At 46.6% G+C, this 17979-nt stretch overlaps 1 protein-coding gene across 3 annotated transcripts; it reads left to right on the plus strand.

The window, feature by feature from the left end:
* The first annotated feature begins 2936 nt into the window (after window positions 1-2936).
* Window positions 2937-16019, plus strand: dag1 (dystroglycan 1). 3 transcript variants are annotated; one of them, XM_089010124.1, is made up of 5 exons: window positions 2937-3224; window positions 9297-9652; window positions 12600-13040; window positions 13246-14066; window positions 14290-16019. In XM_089010124.1, exons 2-5 carry the CDS (start codon window positions 9410-9412, stop codon window positions 15299-15301), a joined length of 2517 nt encoding a protein of 838 aa, XP_088866250.1. In that variant the 5' UTR covers window positions 2937-3224; window positions 9297-9409; the 3' UTR covers window positions 15302-16019. The 3 variants fall into 3 exon arrangements, with proteins under 3 accessions (XP_088866250.1, XP_088866248.1, XP_088866251.1); XM_089010122.1 differs by having other exon boundaries at window positions 2937-3169; XM_089010125.1 differs by having other exon boundaries at window positions 2994-3018.
* The last annotated feature ends 1960 nt before the right edge of the window (window positions 16020-17979 follow it).

Raw genomic sequence — 17979 nt, forward strand, 5'->3', positions numbered from 1 at the left:
CTCATGCAGTGCCGTTTGGTCCCCGCCCACTTGCGGGCATGCCGCCGCATGTTTGTTTGCCACCCGGGCATTCTCCAAAGTCAGTTGGCTGACGTAGCGTCATCTTTTTTGTCTTTTTTTGACTGCGGGATGATTATGAGAGACCCTTAAAGGACAACCGACACCACTTTTTTTTTGTTTCCTAACTGACATCAGAAAAACGTTTTGTCGCATCTAAAATACCCAAAACAAGCAGGATGATATTTTTAGTCAAGTGAAAAACACCAAGAAAAATGACTTAAAGTGTCCAAAAACGACTTCAAAATGAAACCGGAAATGGCCAGTTTCAGAAGGTCCCGCCCCCTTGTTCGTGATGGTAGGTTGTCCTTCCTTCAGGAAGTCTTGTTTTGGAGTTGGTGACGTCACGGAGGGAATGCCTGTGACCGAGAAAGTGACACACAATGCATTTTGGGTGCTTTTTTCATCTGAAAACACCATGTTAATGGTGAAATTTGAAGGAAAGCTACAAAAATAATGCAATGGTGAATCGTTGTGTGTCGCAGCCAATTGCGGTAACATGCATTAAGAAGGTGTAAATTGACACAAATTCCCAGCGGACAAATCAGCCCATTTCCAACGGAGCTTTTGCGCCATCTTGTGCATTTTCTGGGACACTACATTGTAGTCCAGTAGGCTCGAATTGATACGGAAGGACTCCTTTAATCGATTGCAAACATTTATGCTTTCCTCTTCAGAACTAATTGAATCATATTCATAACTGGATGAGTAACAAGAAAGCATCTTTTTCCCAATCTGAACTCTCTGAAGCCATTGTTTTGATTCTGGGGCAAGGCAGTTTGTGAAGGAGTATCCTGGCGTGACATCACGATCAAGGGGGCGGGACTTTCTGAAACTCGCCATTTCCGAGGTCATTTTGAAGCAGTTTTGGGACACAAGTCATTTTTATTGATGTTTTGCATTTAACTAAAAATATCAGCCTGCGTGTTTTGGGTGTTTTATTATTATTATTATTATTATTATTATTATTATTATTATTATTATTATTAAAGTATGTTTAAGGCTCGTACAAGTAACCTGTATCAGTTTGTACTGAAAAATAAAGATTTAATATAGTATATGCTCAAGATATTTACATGTACAACTGGAGAGAATACTAAATATGTTACTACAAAAATATTTGTATGTTCTGTTGTTCGTAACTCAAATGTTGGCCTGTATTTTTATTTTTGCAAACTGCAACTTTTGTATTGATCAATCCTTTTATAAAAATCTCCTTTGAGAGCAATTCTGCTGTTACCATGGACAAACGATGTTTGCTTTTTCCAAACATTTTACGCCCAAACGGCTTAACGTGCGCAGTTAATGGACGCGGCGCTCGCTGAGCACCTTCAGGTGACCTGCTTCTTTGTTGCCCTTCGCCATTGTTCAACATTCCTCTTCAAGTCGACTCCTGAAAAAGAGTCCCAGGATTCCGTTGGTATGTCGCCTTCTTATAACCTGCCGGCCCAGGGGTGTTTTTTAGGAGGCACTGCCCCCCTCCACGAGGCTTGAAAGGCAGCAAAGCGCCAGGATGGATGCTTTCTGGTCTCCGTAGCAACTGAACACTTCTCTTAAAGGACAACCGACGCCTTCGGACAAGTTGTGTCCATAATTTGTAAAATCACTTCAAATGACTTCTACTGAGCGTATTTTGCAAAGATTCCACCGCGTGTAGCGATATATTGCGTTTTAAGACTCGCGCTGACTATTCAGGAAGTCTTGTTTTCGAGTTGATGATGATGCCTGACGTGACGTCACAGAGGGAACGCCCCTGACCGAGAAAGCGACACACAATGCATTTTGGGTACTTTGTTTGGTCTGAAAAACTTTGTTTTGATCCGTGTAGATGGCGAAATTAGAAGGAAAACACATAAATAACGCGATGGTGAATCGTTGTCTTTTGCACCAAGACTACTATTTGATACTAGTTGACACAAATTCCCAGCAGACAAATCAGCCCATTTCCAATGGAGCTTGGGCGCCATCTTGTGCAATTTCTGGGATGCTACATTGCAGTACAGACGCCTCAAAATGACACGCAAGGACTTCTTTACTCGATTGCAAACATTTATGCTTTCCTCTTCAGAACTATTTGAATCCTATTCATAACTGGATGAGTAACAAGAAAGCATCTTCTCCCAATCTGAAGCCATTGTTTTGATTCTAGAGCAAGGCAAGGCGTCTTGGGGTGACACCATGAACAAGGGGGCGGGACCTTCTGAAACTGGCCACTTCCGGGTTCAATTTGAAGTAGTTTTTAGACACTTGAAGTCATTTTTATTGGCGTTTTTCATTTGACTAAAAATATCATCCTGCGTGTTTTGGGTATTTTAGATGCTATAAAACGTTTTTCTGATGTCAGTTAGGAAACAAAAAAATGGTGTCGCTTGTCCTTTAAATGATAAACTCATAGCAGCACACTGGGAGTGCTCCAACTTAGCACGTTTTAAAATTTAACACTGTTTGTCAATCTGTTTTTTTTAAGAATTGGGGTGACAGCTGCAGTTTTAAGGGGGACAGGGACAATTCCACAGTCACATTCACATACACACACTCTCGCCGCACATTCAAATACACGTACACACATTTACACGTCGACAAACACACGCGCACGCACACACAGTCGAGCGTAGTCTGCTAACATGGTCATTGAAAATCAATGCAAAAGGGCAAAAAAAGAAGGCGGAAGATGACGTCATCGCGTGGTAAGGGACGAAGGCACGCAGCGTTAAAATCGTGACGTGGAAGAAGAGTTGGGGGGGGGGGATGAGAGGTGCAAACAAGGAAAGGAGAGTGAGGAAAGGGTGAAGGAAGGGGGGAGAGGGTGGAAAATAAGGGTGAGTCCCCTCGCGGTGGCCCCTCCCTCATCGCCTCTATCCCCGCCCCTGCATGTATTGCTCCATTGTGGAGCTCGGCCGGCCGACATTCGCGAACGCGCTTTGCTGCCAGGAAGCTCCGTGACCCACCGGACCGCCGAAGGTTCGCTTCCGACGCCGTCGGCCTGAAGCGACGCCAAGAATCCGCTTCTTCTTCTTCGTCTTCTTCTTCTTCTTCGTCTTCTTCTTCTTCTTCGTCTTCACCGAAGGCCGCAAGAGGAAAACATAGTCGGGCAGCAACAACGTTCACGGCGGTCAGTGTCGATGCGCGCGCGCGTGTGTGTGTGCGCGCGCTTCTCACCGCTGGAAGTAAGAGGGATAGTACACGCACGCGCCGCCATACACGAAAAGACCGGGCGACATTTAGCGGGGAAGCATCTTTTCATACTGGCATGTGCGCGTACATGAGCGACTCTCTCGTGTACGCGCGTCTTGTACACTACAGTTTGTGTGAGTATGTGTGTGTGTGTGTGTGTGTGTGTGTGTGTGTGTGTGTGTGTGTGTGTGTGTGCGTGCGCGCGCGCCAGATGAACAGGTGCACGGAAGGAACATGCGAGCTTACGTGCGCGTGCGCGGGGTTATTTTTGTCCGGTTGAGGGGCGGCGGGGGGTCCCATTCTAACTTGATGTGTGACCTCATTACATGCACACGCGTCTCGTCAGAACGTGTGTGTGATCGTTCACACGCGCGCGTGCGCGCACACACAGGTGTGACGATGAGGATGATGACTTCCTCCCAAATCAACACAGCTGAGCACACGGCCGTGCGCGTGTTGATTGATTGATTGTTCAAGTTTTGACGCACCTGAACAATCGCGAGTCATGAATTAGCTCTTGTAAACGTCATCACGGTTTCCGCATTTTATTGGTTTATATTTAGGCGGGAAGGGAATCTAACCTTCTACGACCTCAATATGAAATCTGGGTGAGGGGTGGTAACTTCCACAGAAGTTACAGTACAGCCCCAAAGGTTTCTGTCAAGTAGCATTTTGGCTAGCTTGTCTTAGCGCTTTGGGGGAGGGGGTGAATGTGAGAAATTCTGCCAAACTCTGGCCAGACTTTTATAACGTCCTCCGGTGTCGCGGCAAATGTTGAAGGTCACTCCCTGCTGTGTGGAATGTTGACCATCTTGCCGCTAACATGCTAAGTGGCACCGCAGATACACGCTATGGTTTTGTGTCTGTTGTCGACATTCAGACATGTTGAGTGGTGCTAATTGATGATACGAAAATTTAAGAAAATGGCAGACACGTCTACCAAATTGTTGGTTGTTAAGTCAAACTAGCTTCAGGGGCTAAATGAAAAGAAAAAAAAACGCCATCAAGATAGCCTTTGCTAAAATTAGCCTAAAATAATCATGTTAAAAACAACGAAACAAAATGGACGCCGTTATGTTTTTTTTCTTCTTCTTTAGGCTGTTTTGTGGATGAGTTCATGACAGACATGTCAACTAAATTCCATGTTGCCAAGCCAAACTAGCTTCAGTGGCTAAATTAAAGGGAGAAAAAAACTCCAAACTATCGCTCGGCTGCTAACAGATAGCATCAAAGCTAATTGGCGTTCTGCTTGAAACTAAAATGGCCGACCGACTGTGTCTTTTGGGTTATGGCTTCTTTTGTTGGTCAACTCGTAATGGACATGTCAACCAAAGTTGCTTAGCTCAATTGTCTTGTCGGGAGATTAATTATCCAAGCCTTTTTAGCAGTGTCTGAAACTCAGGACAAAAAGTTAGCGGACACCAGGGCAGACAACTCTGAAAAGTTGCCTGCCCCATTTTTCACAACTTGAAACACAATAAGACGACTAATCGCAAAAAAAAGAGCATTGTTGCAAAGTATAAATGACTTTTTTTTAATTAAGGAAGTACCTAGCACAAATGCTCCCCTGCTTAATTTATGCTAAATATCCCTTGCTGAACATTTTGCTCCAGTTGTCGTTTGTCGTCATGGTGCACAATGCAATGTTTGCGTTGCGTTGTCTGCTAAAAGCCACGTGGACTCCTCTTTCTAAGCGCCTTTCAAAACTTTCAAATACACTTTACAGTCAAGGTATAGTCCGCCGCAATTTGCATATTCAGCACGGCAGCCAATCAGAAGCCTGTTTCGTGCTTCGGACTATACCGTGACGGTAAAGTGTACTTGAGAGTTTTGAAAGGCGCTTTGAAAAAGGAGTCCACGTGACTTGTAGGAATTTGCTTTATTGAATAAAACAAATGTTTGATTTGAAAAAAAAAAAAAAAAAAAATTTAAGAAGTTGTCGGCCACCCGGGCCGAGACGTTTTGAAAGTTGTACGACTGACGTAAAAGTTGTACGCCCCGGGCCTCCGGGCAGACGTTATTTCAAACACTGCTTTTAGTTTCATTCGAATTCACTACAAGCCTGTTTAAGAAAAAAAAAATATTCAGACCGCTGAGGAATTTTTCGTCCTGCCCGCAACCATCCCAGGGTGCTTCCCTGGTAACCATGGCAACCAGACACAATTAAAACTAGAGGCTCGCGTGTCTCCTCTGCATAAAGTTCTCTCTAAACTTGTGTGTATGTGTGTGTGTGTGTGTGTGTGTGTTTGCTTGTATGACTAGTCTTGTGAGGACAACTAACATGTTATACCATACGTAATGAGGACATATTTGACAAGTGAGGACGTTTTGGCCGGTCCTCACAAGTTTTTCATTTAAAGTCTTCTCGAGGGTCTATATATGCGTTAAAGTTTCAGAGAGGTCCTCACAAATTCACCCAAAATGATTTTTTAGTGTGTGTTTTCATTTCACATGAATACACACACTTTTTACTCACTGTGTGTGTGCGTAGTTAATGCGAGGAAAAAGTTCATACCACAAACAGTAAAACGATATTTTAACCAAATTCACAACAGGGGTGAGGACTTTGAATGGGCCCATTCAGAAACCTCAGTCCTGCTGTTATATCAGTTTCAAGTCCACTTTTATTGCTTTTTTTTAAAGAAGTTGAAGTGGGAAATGGGGTTACATTTAGTGTTCAACACTAGTTCTAAATTTATCAGTAACGGTGGTCCTCACTCCATATCTGGAGTTATTCGGACCTCACAAGACCATTGAAACAGGAGTGTGTGTTGTGTGTGTGTGTGTGGGTGTGTGTGTTGATGCACACGTCTGCGCTCGTGCACGTGTGTTGACAGCAAGCAAACAAGGGGCAGCAGGAAGTGTCACACGTTGACGTGTCAAAAGTAACATTCAACATCAGTGGCTCTGCGTACCCACGCCTGCGTGTCAATGCGCAACACAAAGACGCACACTCACAACTTGGAACAAACACCACTTTCCTTCAAGCGGTCATGTGACCTGAGCTTGGGTGCGCACGCCGGGGTCACGTGATCAAAGCGTAAAGAAGGCTATGAGGTCTCCAAAACGGGCATGTTGCCCCTGATCTTCTGCGATGGGGACCACCACTGAGTGGATCGGTGCTCATGTGGCAGGGAGGTGAAGGATTGGAGTGTCAGGATGTGTTGTTTGATAGGTCCTCCCCAAACACGTGCGTGCACGCGCACACACACACACACACACACACACACACACACACACACACACACACACACACACACACACACACACACACACACACACAGCTGCCAGCATGTGTCATGTTGTGTCCTTGCTGGTGGTCTGAAATGCGAACAAGTGTCTTTGTCATGTGTTAGGCCAGCAGGGGTGTCTTGCAAAACACACACACACACATAACACTCACACACACGCATGTACATGCACACACACGCAAATCACTCACACACACATTACTCAAAGAAACACACACACACACTTATAGGCAAACACGCACACAAACACAGACATAACACACACACAAACGCAAACACACACACACACGTATCTCTCACACATTCATACACATTTCTCACACATTCACATATGCACACAAACACAACACACACACCTCTCTCATACACACACACGCATCTCACACATTCACACACATTTCTCACACATTCACATATGCACACAAACATACACACACACACACGCACCTCTCATACACACACACGCATATATCTCGCATGCACACACAGTTCTCAGACATTCACATATACACTCCAACGTGCACACACCTCTGTCTCACACACACACACACACACACACACACACACACACACACACACACACACACACACACACACACACACACACACGCACCTCTCATACACACACACACGCATATATCTCGCATGCACACACAGTTCTCAGACATTCACATATACACTCCAACGTGCACACACCTCTGTCTCACACACACACAGACACACGCACGCACGTGTTTCTCTCATACACACACACACACACACATACGCGCATGCACATGACTCACACACGTCACTCACACACCCAAACACGCAAACACACACACAAATATATATGCAAACACACATACGCACGGACATACACACACACACACACACTCACATACACATACAAAACGATTGAAACCGGAATGTGTGAACTTCCCAAAGTTGTTTTTGCAAGGAGTTGTTGTTTTGTTGGCGGAGGAAGCAAACTCCACGGCTTCCGGCTGTGTTGCCGCGGTGACCGAATGATCTTTTATGGCACCACCGAAAGCTGACCTCTTCATCTTTCTCCTCATCGTTGTGATTTTAATGATGTCAGCATCATCATTCTGGCGGCGCTAGCCTTCATTCATCCTGACCCGCCAAAATGGCGCCTTGAGATACGAAGTAAATGAGTTTCCTGAGCGCGCTCGACAATCCCAAACACGCCCGATTGCACTTGCACCTCAAGGGGACAACACATCACATGGGCTAGCATCCTCAGCATGTTTATTAGCGCCGTCACCAACATTGCTAGTGCGGTTATTAGCATGTTATTTCTGGCTTTGTCACGGTTTGCATGGCGGTGATGCAAAATCTGACAGGGTCAAGCAAACACATACAATGACCCGACAACGAATGGTCGTGTCGGGAGTCCTTTTAACTGCCACTGATTGGAACGACCAACACCTGTGCAGGCGCAGGCGGGGCCGACAGCGCCACCCGTTGGTCGCCAAGCAGATCGTGACAAACTTTGTGAAGGACGTGTGCTGGCAAAACCTTGATCATGGCGTCAAAGGCATCGCCGCGACAACAAAGGAAGCTTGTGTCATGATTGACAGGGAGAAGTTTTTTTTTTCTCGTCTTGATTGTGTTTGCCGGAAATTCCCGTGGCAAAATCTCTTTTGTGTCCAGCGTGCATGAAGAAGAAAACATCAGTGGGGTCTCTGCCGCACCCCAAAAACTGAACAAAAGACTACACCTTGTCCTCCATGACCGGTGGGGGCCGGATTTAGAGAGCTGTATGAATAACAACACACACACACACGCAACACACACAATTGCACACATGCACACAAGTACACTAACATACACAGACATATATATATATATATATATATATATATATATATAAAAACGTACACACAAGTACACAATCACACACATTTACACACACATATACAATTACACACATGCACACAACAAACTCGCATAAACATACACACATACAACACATACACACATGTACACAGACATATATACATGTACACACAAACACACACAATCGCACACGTGCACACAAGTACACCAACATAAACATTTACACACACACACACACACAATTACAAACATGCACATAACATACACACATACAGTCTTATATACACACACACACACACACACATATACTTTATATACACACACACACACACACACAAATACACATTTACACACACATCACACGCGCATAAACATACACATGTACACACAGAGATATATACACGTACATACACACAACACATACATATACTGTATATACACACACACATACACATATTCACATACACACAACACACACACACTCATAAACATATACACACGCACACAACACACACATACATATATACACACATACACACGTGTATATATACACACACAGTAGCGAATGGCTGTCAAGTTCATGATGGACTACTTCAATTGTTTAATAGCATCTTCATGAAGTCATGTAATCAGATTACTTCTTGATAATTCCTCAACTTGTGAGCTTTTCTTTTTCCTCTTCTCCTTTTTTGCTGTAAAAATGTGAAAAAGGGACATTGTGGAAGGAAGGAATGTGGAGAGGGATGGCGGGTGGGGTGGGTGGGGCGAGCCAAGGCGGATTAGCTAACAAAGACGAGCACTCAAGGCTCGGAGCGTTCAATGTGGCCTTTTGGTCTGTGCGAGTGATGTCGTGGGGGTTTTGTCTACTTGTTTTTGTCTGTCAGTGCGTGCGAGTGTGGAATTTTGACTGACAAGCGGTGTGTGGGTGTGAACGTCATGTGGCGATGATCTCACTTCCTGTCATCCTTTCAGGTTATGGGCATCGCCCACTATGATTTCCTGCTGAAAAAAAGCAAGTGACGCCGACAAGGAGGAGCCAGTCAAGCAGTGTGCTTGCTCCGCCCCCTCCCCGCTGCGCAAGGAGGATGGTGTACCTGGGCGGCGTTGGGATGTGGCTGGCGGCCATGTTTGCCACGGCGATGGGCGGCGCGGATGAGGGTCCGGCGCCCGGCCAGCTGGAGGCGTCCATGAGCTCCTCGCTCCTACGGGACTTCCAGGAAGCATCACGTGACGTTGGCGCGGCCACCGTCCGCCGGAACTTCCCCGACGTCTGCGCGCCCGTGGGGCGGGTCTTCGGTTTCCGATTGGCGGATGAGCGTCTTCTGGAGGTCAGCCGCCACTTTGCTCGTTTAAAACTAAACTGTCACTGTATTCGTAAAGCAACCATATTCGGGATCCATTTTCCCAAAGCTTAAAGGACAACCGACACTATTTTTTTGTTTCCTAACTGATCTCAGAAAAACTTTCTATAGCATCTAAAACAGCCAAAACTAATATTTTTCGTCAAATGCAAAACACCAATAAAAAAAAGACTTAAATGTCCCAAAACTGCCACAAAATGAGCTCCGAACTTGGAAGATTCAGAAAGTCCCGCCCCCTTGTTCGTGATGTCACTATTGGTCACAAACTGCCTTGCTCCAGAATCAAGACAATGGCTTCAGAGAGTTCAGATTCGGAGAAGACGCTTTCTTGTTACTCATCCAGTTATGAATATGATTCAAATAGTTCCGAAGAGGAAAGCATTAATGTTTGCAATCGATTAAAGAAGTCCGCTGGGAATTTGTGTAAGCTTACACCTTTTTTATGTGTGTTATCGCAATTGGCTGCGACACACAACAATTCACCATCGCATTATTTATGTAGTTTTCCTTCTAATGTCACGATCAACAAAAAGTACCCAAAATGCATTGTGTGTCGCTTTCTCGGTCAGGGGCATTCCCTCCGTGATGTCACATAGGGGAAGAGGAAATGAAAGAAAGAAGTAGAAAAAAAATCATGTCCAATCAGTTGGATTAATGGCAACATGATGAAACTATGCAATAGCTATCTGGCTGACGAGCTATCTAGCTGGCTAGCTATTAGCTATTTATTGGCTTGCTAGCTAGCTAGCTTTCTATCTATTTGTCTTACTATTCTATTTGAGTTACTTCCGGGTTGAGTGAACGCTAGCGCGTGTGGCTGCCGCTGCTCACCCACAGAAAAATATATCATGTACCTGTAAAGTGACCTTGAGAGTTTTGAAAGGTGTTTAAAAATGAAATATATTATTATTATTATTAATTTCTTAATTAACAGGCACTTTGGTGGTGAAGTCAAATTAATTAATTAAATGACTATTTCAATCGTAACTGTATTCATGACTGAATGCATCATTGAGAATCAGAAAACCTTTATTCGTCCCACAACGGGGAAATTTGCAATAATAATTCCATAACTAACAATTTTTGGGGGGGGAAATTTCATATCAAACATGATATGTACTATGAAGATAAAATGTTAAAACATGATCATGATATATGATTGTGATTTTATCATCAATGGTGAAGGAACTTGCCACTCGCCGTCATCGGGAAGCAAATCTGGCACCCAAAATCGGTTGCTAGGCAACGGCCGTCCGCACATCATCGGGCGCCTTTGTCTTTACATCGAAGGCGTTTGGCGGTCAGAATGGCTCGCCGCAAACCATGTGACCATCTGAGCGAGGCTACACTTGCGCGCGCATGCATGTGAATGTGTGAGTGTGTCTTTAAAAGCACCCGGCCCGCCAATGACCATAATTACATAGCAAGTGCGCTGACTCATGTGCTCTCTCTATATATGTGTGTGTGTGTGTTTATCTGTATGTATGCGTGTGTGTGCGCATGTTTGTATGACTTGTCTTGTGGGGACCACTAACATTTTATACCATATGTAGTGAGGACATTTTGGCCGGTCCTCACAAGTATTTCATTCTAAAGGCTTCTGGAATGTCTATATATGCATATGTTAAAGTTTCAGAGAGGTCCTCACAAATTCACACAAAATGATTTTTTGGTGTGTATTTTCATTTCACTTGGGTACACACACACTTTTTACTCACTGTGTGTGTTTATGTGTGTGTGTGTGTGTGCGTGGTTAATGAGAGGGAAAAGTTCATATCACAAAAATTAAAATGATATTTTAACCAAATTCACTACAGTGGTGAGGACTTTGAATACCCATTCGGAAACCTCACTCCTGCTGTTATTTCAGTTTCAAGTCCACTTTTTTTTAAAAGAAGTTGAAGTGGGAAATGGGGTGACATTTAGTGTTCAAATGTAACACTAGTTCTTCTCTAAACTTGTGGTCCTCACTCCTTATCTGGAGTTATCTGGACCTGACAAAACCATTGAAACAGGAATGTGTGTGTGCGTGCATGTATGTGTGTGTGTGTGTGTGTGTGTGTGTGTGTGTGTGTTTAGGCCCTCCCTGTTATAATGTGCACACATGCCAGTGGAGCCCCTCAAAATCGTCAAACGCAAACTGGAAGGGGGGGATGAAGATAGCCCGCCTCCTACTTGATTGGCAGCTCAAATCCTTCATGACGATGCGATGATGTCATCACTTTATTCTGTTTTCTATCCGCCAGGCAACATTCAACGTGTACACACATGCGACATTTGTCTCTCTCTCTCTCGCTCTCTCTAACTTTCTAACTCTCTTTGTCTAACTCTCTCTTTCTCTAACTCTCTCTCTCTCTTTAACTCTCTCTCACTCTAACTCTCTCTCTAACTCCTTTTCTCTTTCTTTAACTCTCTCTCTCTCACTAACTCTCTATAATTTTCTAACTCTTTGTCTAACGCTCTCTCTTTCTCTGACTCTCTCGCTTTAACTCTCTCTCTATCTCTTTCTCTCTCTCACACACACTCTCCATTTTCCACACACACACACACACAAACAAACACACACACCCTGTTTAACAACGCCCCCCTTTCTTTGACATTTTCCACTGTCGTCAGTGGACTAAGTCAGGAATCCCCCCAAAAGCCCCCCAACGACACCCCCTTTCCAATACCATCCACAAAACTCGTCATCTCTCCCTTCCTTCCTTCCTTCTTTTCATTCTTCAACACTTCAACAATCTGTGTGTGTGTGTGTGTGTGTGTGTGTGTGTGTGTGTGTGTGTGTGTGTGTGTGTGTGTGTGTGTGTGTGTGTGTGTGTGTTCTTTTTGGTTTATATGAGGGGAGGGGGATGGTCAGTGACTGTCCTTTGTGTGTTCAATAATGGATAATATTCATCATGTTGATGTTTTTCAGATCTTGGAGTCCCGGAAGGATGTCCTTCCGTCTTGGCTGCACTGGGACGCGCCGCGGGGAATGCTGCGAGGAGTGCCGCTGGATGAGGACAAAGGTGTCTACTACATCTCTGGCGACGTCTCCAACGAGTCCAGAACTTCCTCTCAAGTCCTCTCCATCGAGGTCCGCCCCGAAGATCCCTTTGAGGAGGGGACCAGTCAAGGCGGCGCAGACGGCGGAACGTCGGCGTGGTCTTGTGGCCCGGACCAATCGCTCACTGTGTTGACGGTCATCCTGGATGCTGACTTGACCAAGATGAGCTCCCGCCAGAGGGTGGCGCTGCTGGACAAAATGAGGACCTTCTCAGGGGTGGAGCTCCCCTTCATGAGAGTCGTCCCTGTTGTGAATAACAGACTCTTCGATATGTCCGCCTTCATGGCTGGACCAGGAAATGCGAAGAAGGTCAGTCTGATGACAAGGTTGGATTTGGAATAGCGCCGTTTACCTTCTCATTTCACTTCAGCATGTATTGGAAGTGTGTGGACCGAGACTACCCAATGCGGGTCCACCTTTCTTCATTCCGCCACTTATTCTCCAAAAATAAGGACTGCGCAATTTAGATATGGAGCTTTCTTGCTGTGATGATGATCAGTATCTGTTCTTCCAGGTGGTGGAGAACGGCGCTCTGCTGTCGTGGAAGCTCGGCTGCGCTCTGGACCAGAGTAGCATCCCCAACCTGGCCGATGTCGAAGGTCCGGCGAAGGGAGGCGTCATGTCGTCCAAACTGGGGTACCCCGTGGTGGGCTGGCACGTGGCTAACAAAAAGCCGCACGCGGCCAAGCGCGTCCGTCGCCAATTCAACAACACGCCCACGCCGGTCCTCGCGCCTCTCCCGCCGTCGTCTGCGGTGGAACCGCCCGTCCGGATCGTCCCGACGTTATCGTCTCCGTCCATCGCAGCGCCCACCGAAAGCTCAGCGCCGCCCGTACGTGGTCCCGTCCCACTGCCGGGTAAGCCCACCATTCGAGTCCGGGACTCGATCGCCCACACGCCCACCCTGGAGCCTCCTCAACCCACCAAGGTGATGGAGAGCACGAGCACCATCCTCATCCAGCCAACCCCAACCAGGTCTATCTTGGTGGAAGCCACCCCAACCCCGCCCGCGCCCACGCCCACACGTAAACCCACCAAGAAGCCCAAAAGGCCCAAAACCACACCGCCGCCTCGTGAGACAAAGACCTCCACGGCCAAGCCGTCTCGACGTACGACACCTTCGCCTGCTGTTCTTCCGGATCCGTACAATGAAAAACCAGTTTTGCGTAACCCCATCGACCAGGTGAACGCTCTGGTGGGAACGTACTTTGAGGTCAAGATCCCCTTGGACACTTTTTTTGACAAGGAAGACGGAACCACTGACAAGCTGCGCTTGAGCTTGAGGAAGAACGTGAATGAAGTGGTGGGAGAAGGTTCCTGGATCCAGTTCAACAGGTGAGTAAGACTTGCACGTACAGTGATACCTGGGTTTCTAGAGTGTTTCTAGAGTTAAGAAAGAGGATAGGGCTCTTGTAAATTCCGTTCCGAAATGCGTCGGACGTTTCTGCTCCATTGTTGGCTTTCAGAGGTCTACCTTAATCCCAGTTCCAGCACTTTTCATGATATGGTATGAGGTGACCTTGGATGGAATCTAATCTGGTTGTCTTCTTCTCTGCAGCACCAGCCAACTCCTTTACGGCCTCCCCGACGTGCATCACGCCGGCAAGCACGAGTACTTCATGCAGGCCACCGACAAAGGAGGTCTCAACGCCATCGACGCCATAGAGGTCCGTGTGGATCGCTGGCCGGCCAACGACAAAAGTCCCGTGGTGTTTACGGCCCGACTGGACGGAGAACCGCGACGGGTCACCAACGACATCCGCAAGAAGATCCTCCTGGTGCGCAAGCTGGCCTACGCCCTGGGGGAGCGCAACAGCAGCACGGTGACCCTGAGGAACATCAGCAAGGGTTCCATCCTGGTGGAGTGGACCAACAGCAGCCTTCCGCACACGCCTTGCCCAAAGGAGGACATCATGAGCCTGAGTCGCATGCTGGGCGACGCCGACGGCAGGCCCACGCCCAACTTCCGCCGCGCCATGGAGCCCGACTTCCGACCCCTGGGGGTCACCGCCAAGGGACGGGCCAGCTGCAAGACCTTCTCTTTTATCCCGCCGGGCGAGACGGAGATCCTGCCGCCCGCCGCCGTGACCCCCGCCCTGGGGACCGGGCGGCAGAGCGCGGATGACGTCTACTTGCACACGGTCATCCCCGCCGTGGTGGTGGCGGCCATCTTGCTGCTGGCGGGAATCGTGGCCATGATTTGCTACCGGAAGAAGCGCAAGGGCAAGTTGACCCTGGAGGACCAGGCCACCTTCATCAAGAAGGGCGTGCCCATCATCTTTGCCGACGAGCTGGACGACTCCAAGACGCCGCCCTCCTCCGGCGCCCCCCTCATCCTCCTGGAGGAAAAGCCCCCCCTGCCGCCGCCCGAGTACCGCAACGGCGAACCGCCCGAGACGACGTCGCCCGACCGCCAGCTCCCGGGCGAGTATTCGGCACTCCGAGACGACGACCCCAACGCCCCGCCCTACCAGCCCCCGCCGCCCTTCGCCTCTCCCCAGGAGGGCAAAGGCTCTCGCCCCAAGAACATGACCCCATACCGCTCGCCGCCGCCCTATGTGCCGCCCTAAGAACCGCTGGCCCCGCCCCTTGGGTACTCTGGGGAGGGGGGCGGGGTTTGGCATCTGCTATGGACTACCTGTGTAGCCGAATGCTAAGTGAGCTACGACCCCGCACGCCTTGCGAGAGATGTGCTCGCATCACCGGTGTTTTGCTTTTCACGTTTTTCGCCAGCGTTTTGTTTTCTTTCTAACAAGGTACAACGGGTGCGTGTGTCTGCGCATGCGTGTGTCTGCGCGTGCGTGTGCGAGTACGCGCATGTGTTTCATCACGGTAACGCATACGCGAGCGCTTTCAGAGTGTATCCGTAATCCCAAGGTCCATTTGTCACGTTTGAATCAACGAATGTGCATTTGTTTGCCTTGGAGTGTGTGAAGCAAAAAAAAAAAAAAAAAAATGACAGTTGTCATCATAAAACGTTAAACCAGCGTCGTTCACGGGTGCTCGGATGATAATGATGAAGTTTGACTTCCGAAATATTTTTCTACTTCAGCGGTTGACAGATGAAGTCAATTCATCTTTTTCAGGACTTTTGATACAAATTAGCTTTCTTTGCGGATCGATCGAAAATGCGCAAAGATGACGATGATTGTCGAGCATCGGCAAGCGTTTTTTCGGATATTGACTCCTTTTTGCTTCTTACTTTGAACGTTTGAGCGACTGTTTTTGCAAGAATGACGCTAACGAGCTTCATTTTCTTTTCACAATAAAAGTCGACTTGCTACTACAGCGTTGGCATCCGCTTCCTTACTCCCAACATGCAACGCAGATGCAGTGATTGACATTTCACGCCACACACTTTGCCAACATGTTCGTAGTGTTATTATTAGAATGAACCGCCTGTCACAAAAATTAGCTATCGGAACCGTATCAAATTCTACACTTCTCTGAAACATTTTTCAATCACGACTTGTGCAATAGTCATGGGAATTCCGGCTCTTTTCAACGAACCGGTTCTTTTGGCTTGGCTCACTAAAAAGATCCGGCTCTTTCTGGCTCCCAAATGACTCCTCAGTCTGTTTTTTTTTTTTGTTGCTTAAATTAATTAACTACCAAAAATCGAGTAAAATTATGTAAAAAATACACTGTATCAAATATTTTTATTTATATGGCTTGATTTATATGTGCACAGAGAGCATCCACTAACTTTCAATTTTCCTGTGGTTACTCTGGTCTGATGATCAGCGGTCATTAATTTGCTTTTCATATTAATACCAACTCGTAAAAAAATATAACAATTGAATAATAATAACAGCATAACGTGATAACATTTGTCCACCCGTCTACTATAATGTAGGGGACATCCGCCTTTCCCTCACTGCTGCATGTGTCTGTAATTCTCCCCTCCCTCCTCTACCACGAATATCGACCAATCACGTGCGGCTTTAACCGAACACTGGGGGCGGGGAATAGAAGACAAAAAAAGTCGGTTCCCATTTCTGGGAGTCGGCTCTCTTTGTTCGTTTCAGAGATCCGGCTCGTTCGCGAACGACACATCACTAATGTACAATATTGGTCCAAAATCACAATGTTACCTCACTGGTGTTCCATTTTTTTCACAGGCCCATAGCATGTAATGCTGTAAAATGTATTGACAATCAAGGGCTGCTTCAAGAACATTTAATTTATTCTCGAAAGGTTGACGACTACACCAAGTGCCATTTGAATGGCGTACTTATTTTAGAAAATACGAGAAACATATCAAAAGCATAATTTTCGAAGGGGATCTTCATTTCCAACCACATTTTCTTTCAAAAACACGCTGGGTGGAGTGGGAAAGAAAAGGAAACTCCCCAAGCAGAAAGACGAAGCGATTGGGAAAGCGTTGTGGGCAGTGGCTCCGCCCACTTGGCCCCAAAGATGGTCGCCACAAACTCACAAAGTCATTTGCTGTTCATCATGTCGTCGCCGCAGCGACACCAACGCTGCCTGACCTTTTGGAGGACGGGGGGGGGATGCTGACAAGAAGAACGGAGGCCATCGACAGACTGCCTACATCCACTCGTGCTGGTTTGGGTATCAGAGGATACCACATACTTTTTCAAGCAACATGTTTTTGCGGGAGTATTTTTGTTAAATATGAGTTTTTCATTGTAGCGCTGTACATTCTTGCAACAGTCATAGCGTTAATAAAGTCACCAAAATAGCAGTTTACCTTAACAATGGCTGAGTCATGACGCACAGCCGTGTCAGTCATTGGTCTGGGAACTCATCAAACATTTATTCTGCGCATGCTCATAAAAGGCCTTACAACTTCCGGGTCTCGCAGCTACATCACTGTGTGAATGACCCAAAACATGACTTTGCCACACACACACACTATCAAACACACCCAAAATGCATATTTTAAATGTCACATTGGTCTCCGTTTTGTGCGCGGCTTTTAGTTTCATTATGCGACTTGCTTGTTTTGGTTTAAAAGACAGCCCCGTGTCACATGACTCTATTCCACCAATTGGACAGAGCCGCGCGGTCACGTGATCAACCATAAAAGTCTCTGGGGCCTCGCAAGTTCAAAGTGGAAAAAGAGAACGCTCGCTGGTGGTCGAGTTGTTCATTTTTTTTCATTTAAATTCACCAAAATATGAATTAATAAACACTAAGCATCGATACCCGTCGTACCGGACATCCAGTTATCGTTAACCGTGAGCACGTTGGCTTCACAGTGCAAACTTTGATTCCGGCGACG

The sequence above is a fragment of the Hippocampus bargibanti genome, linkage group LG12 (genome assembly GCF_051943395.1).
Source record: "Hippocampus bargibanti isolate YZ-2025 linkage group LG12, ASM5194339v1, whole genome shotgun sequence".
Taxonomy (NCBI): Eukaryota; Metazoa; Chordata; class Actinopteri; order Syngnathiformes; family Syngnathidae; genus Hippocampus; species Hippocampus bargibanti.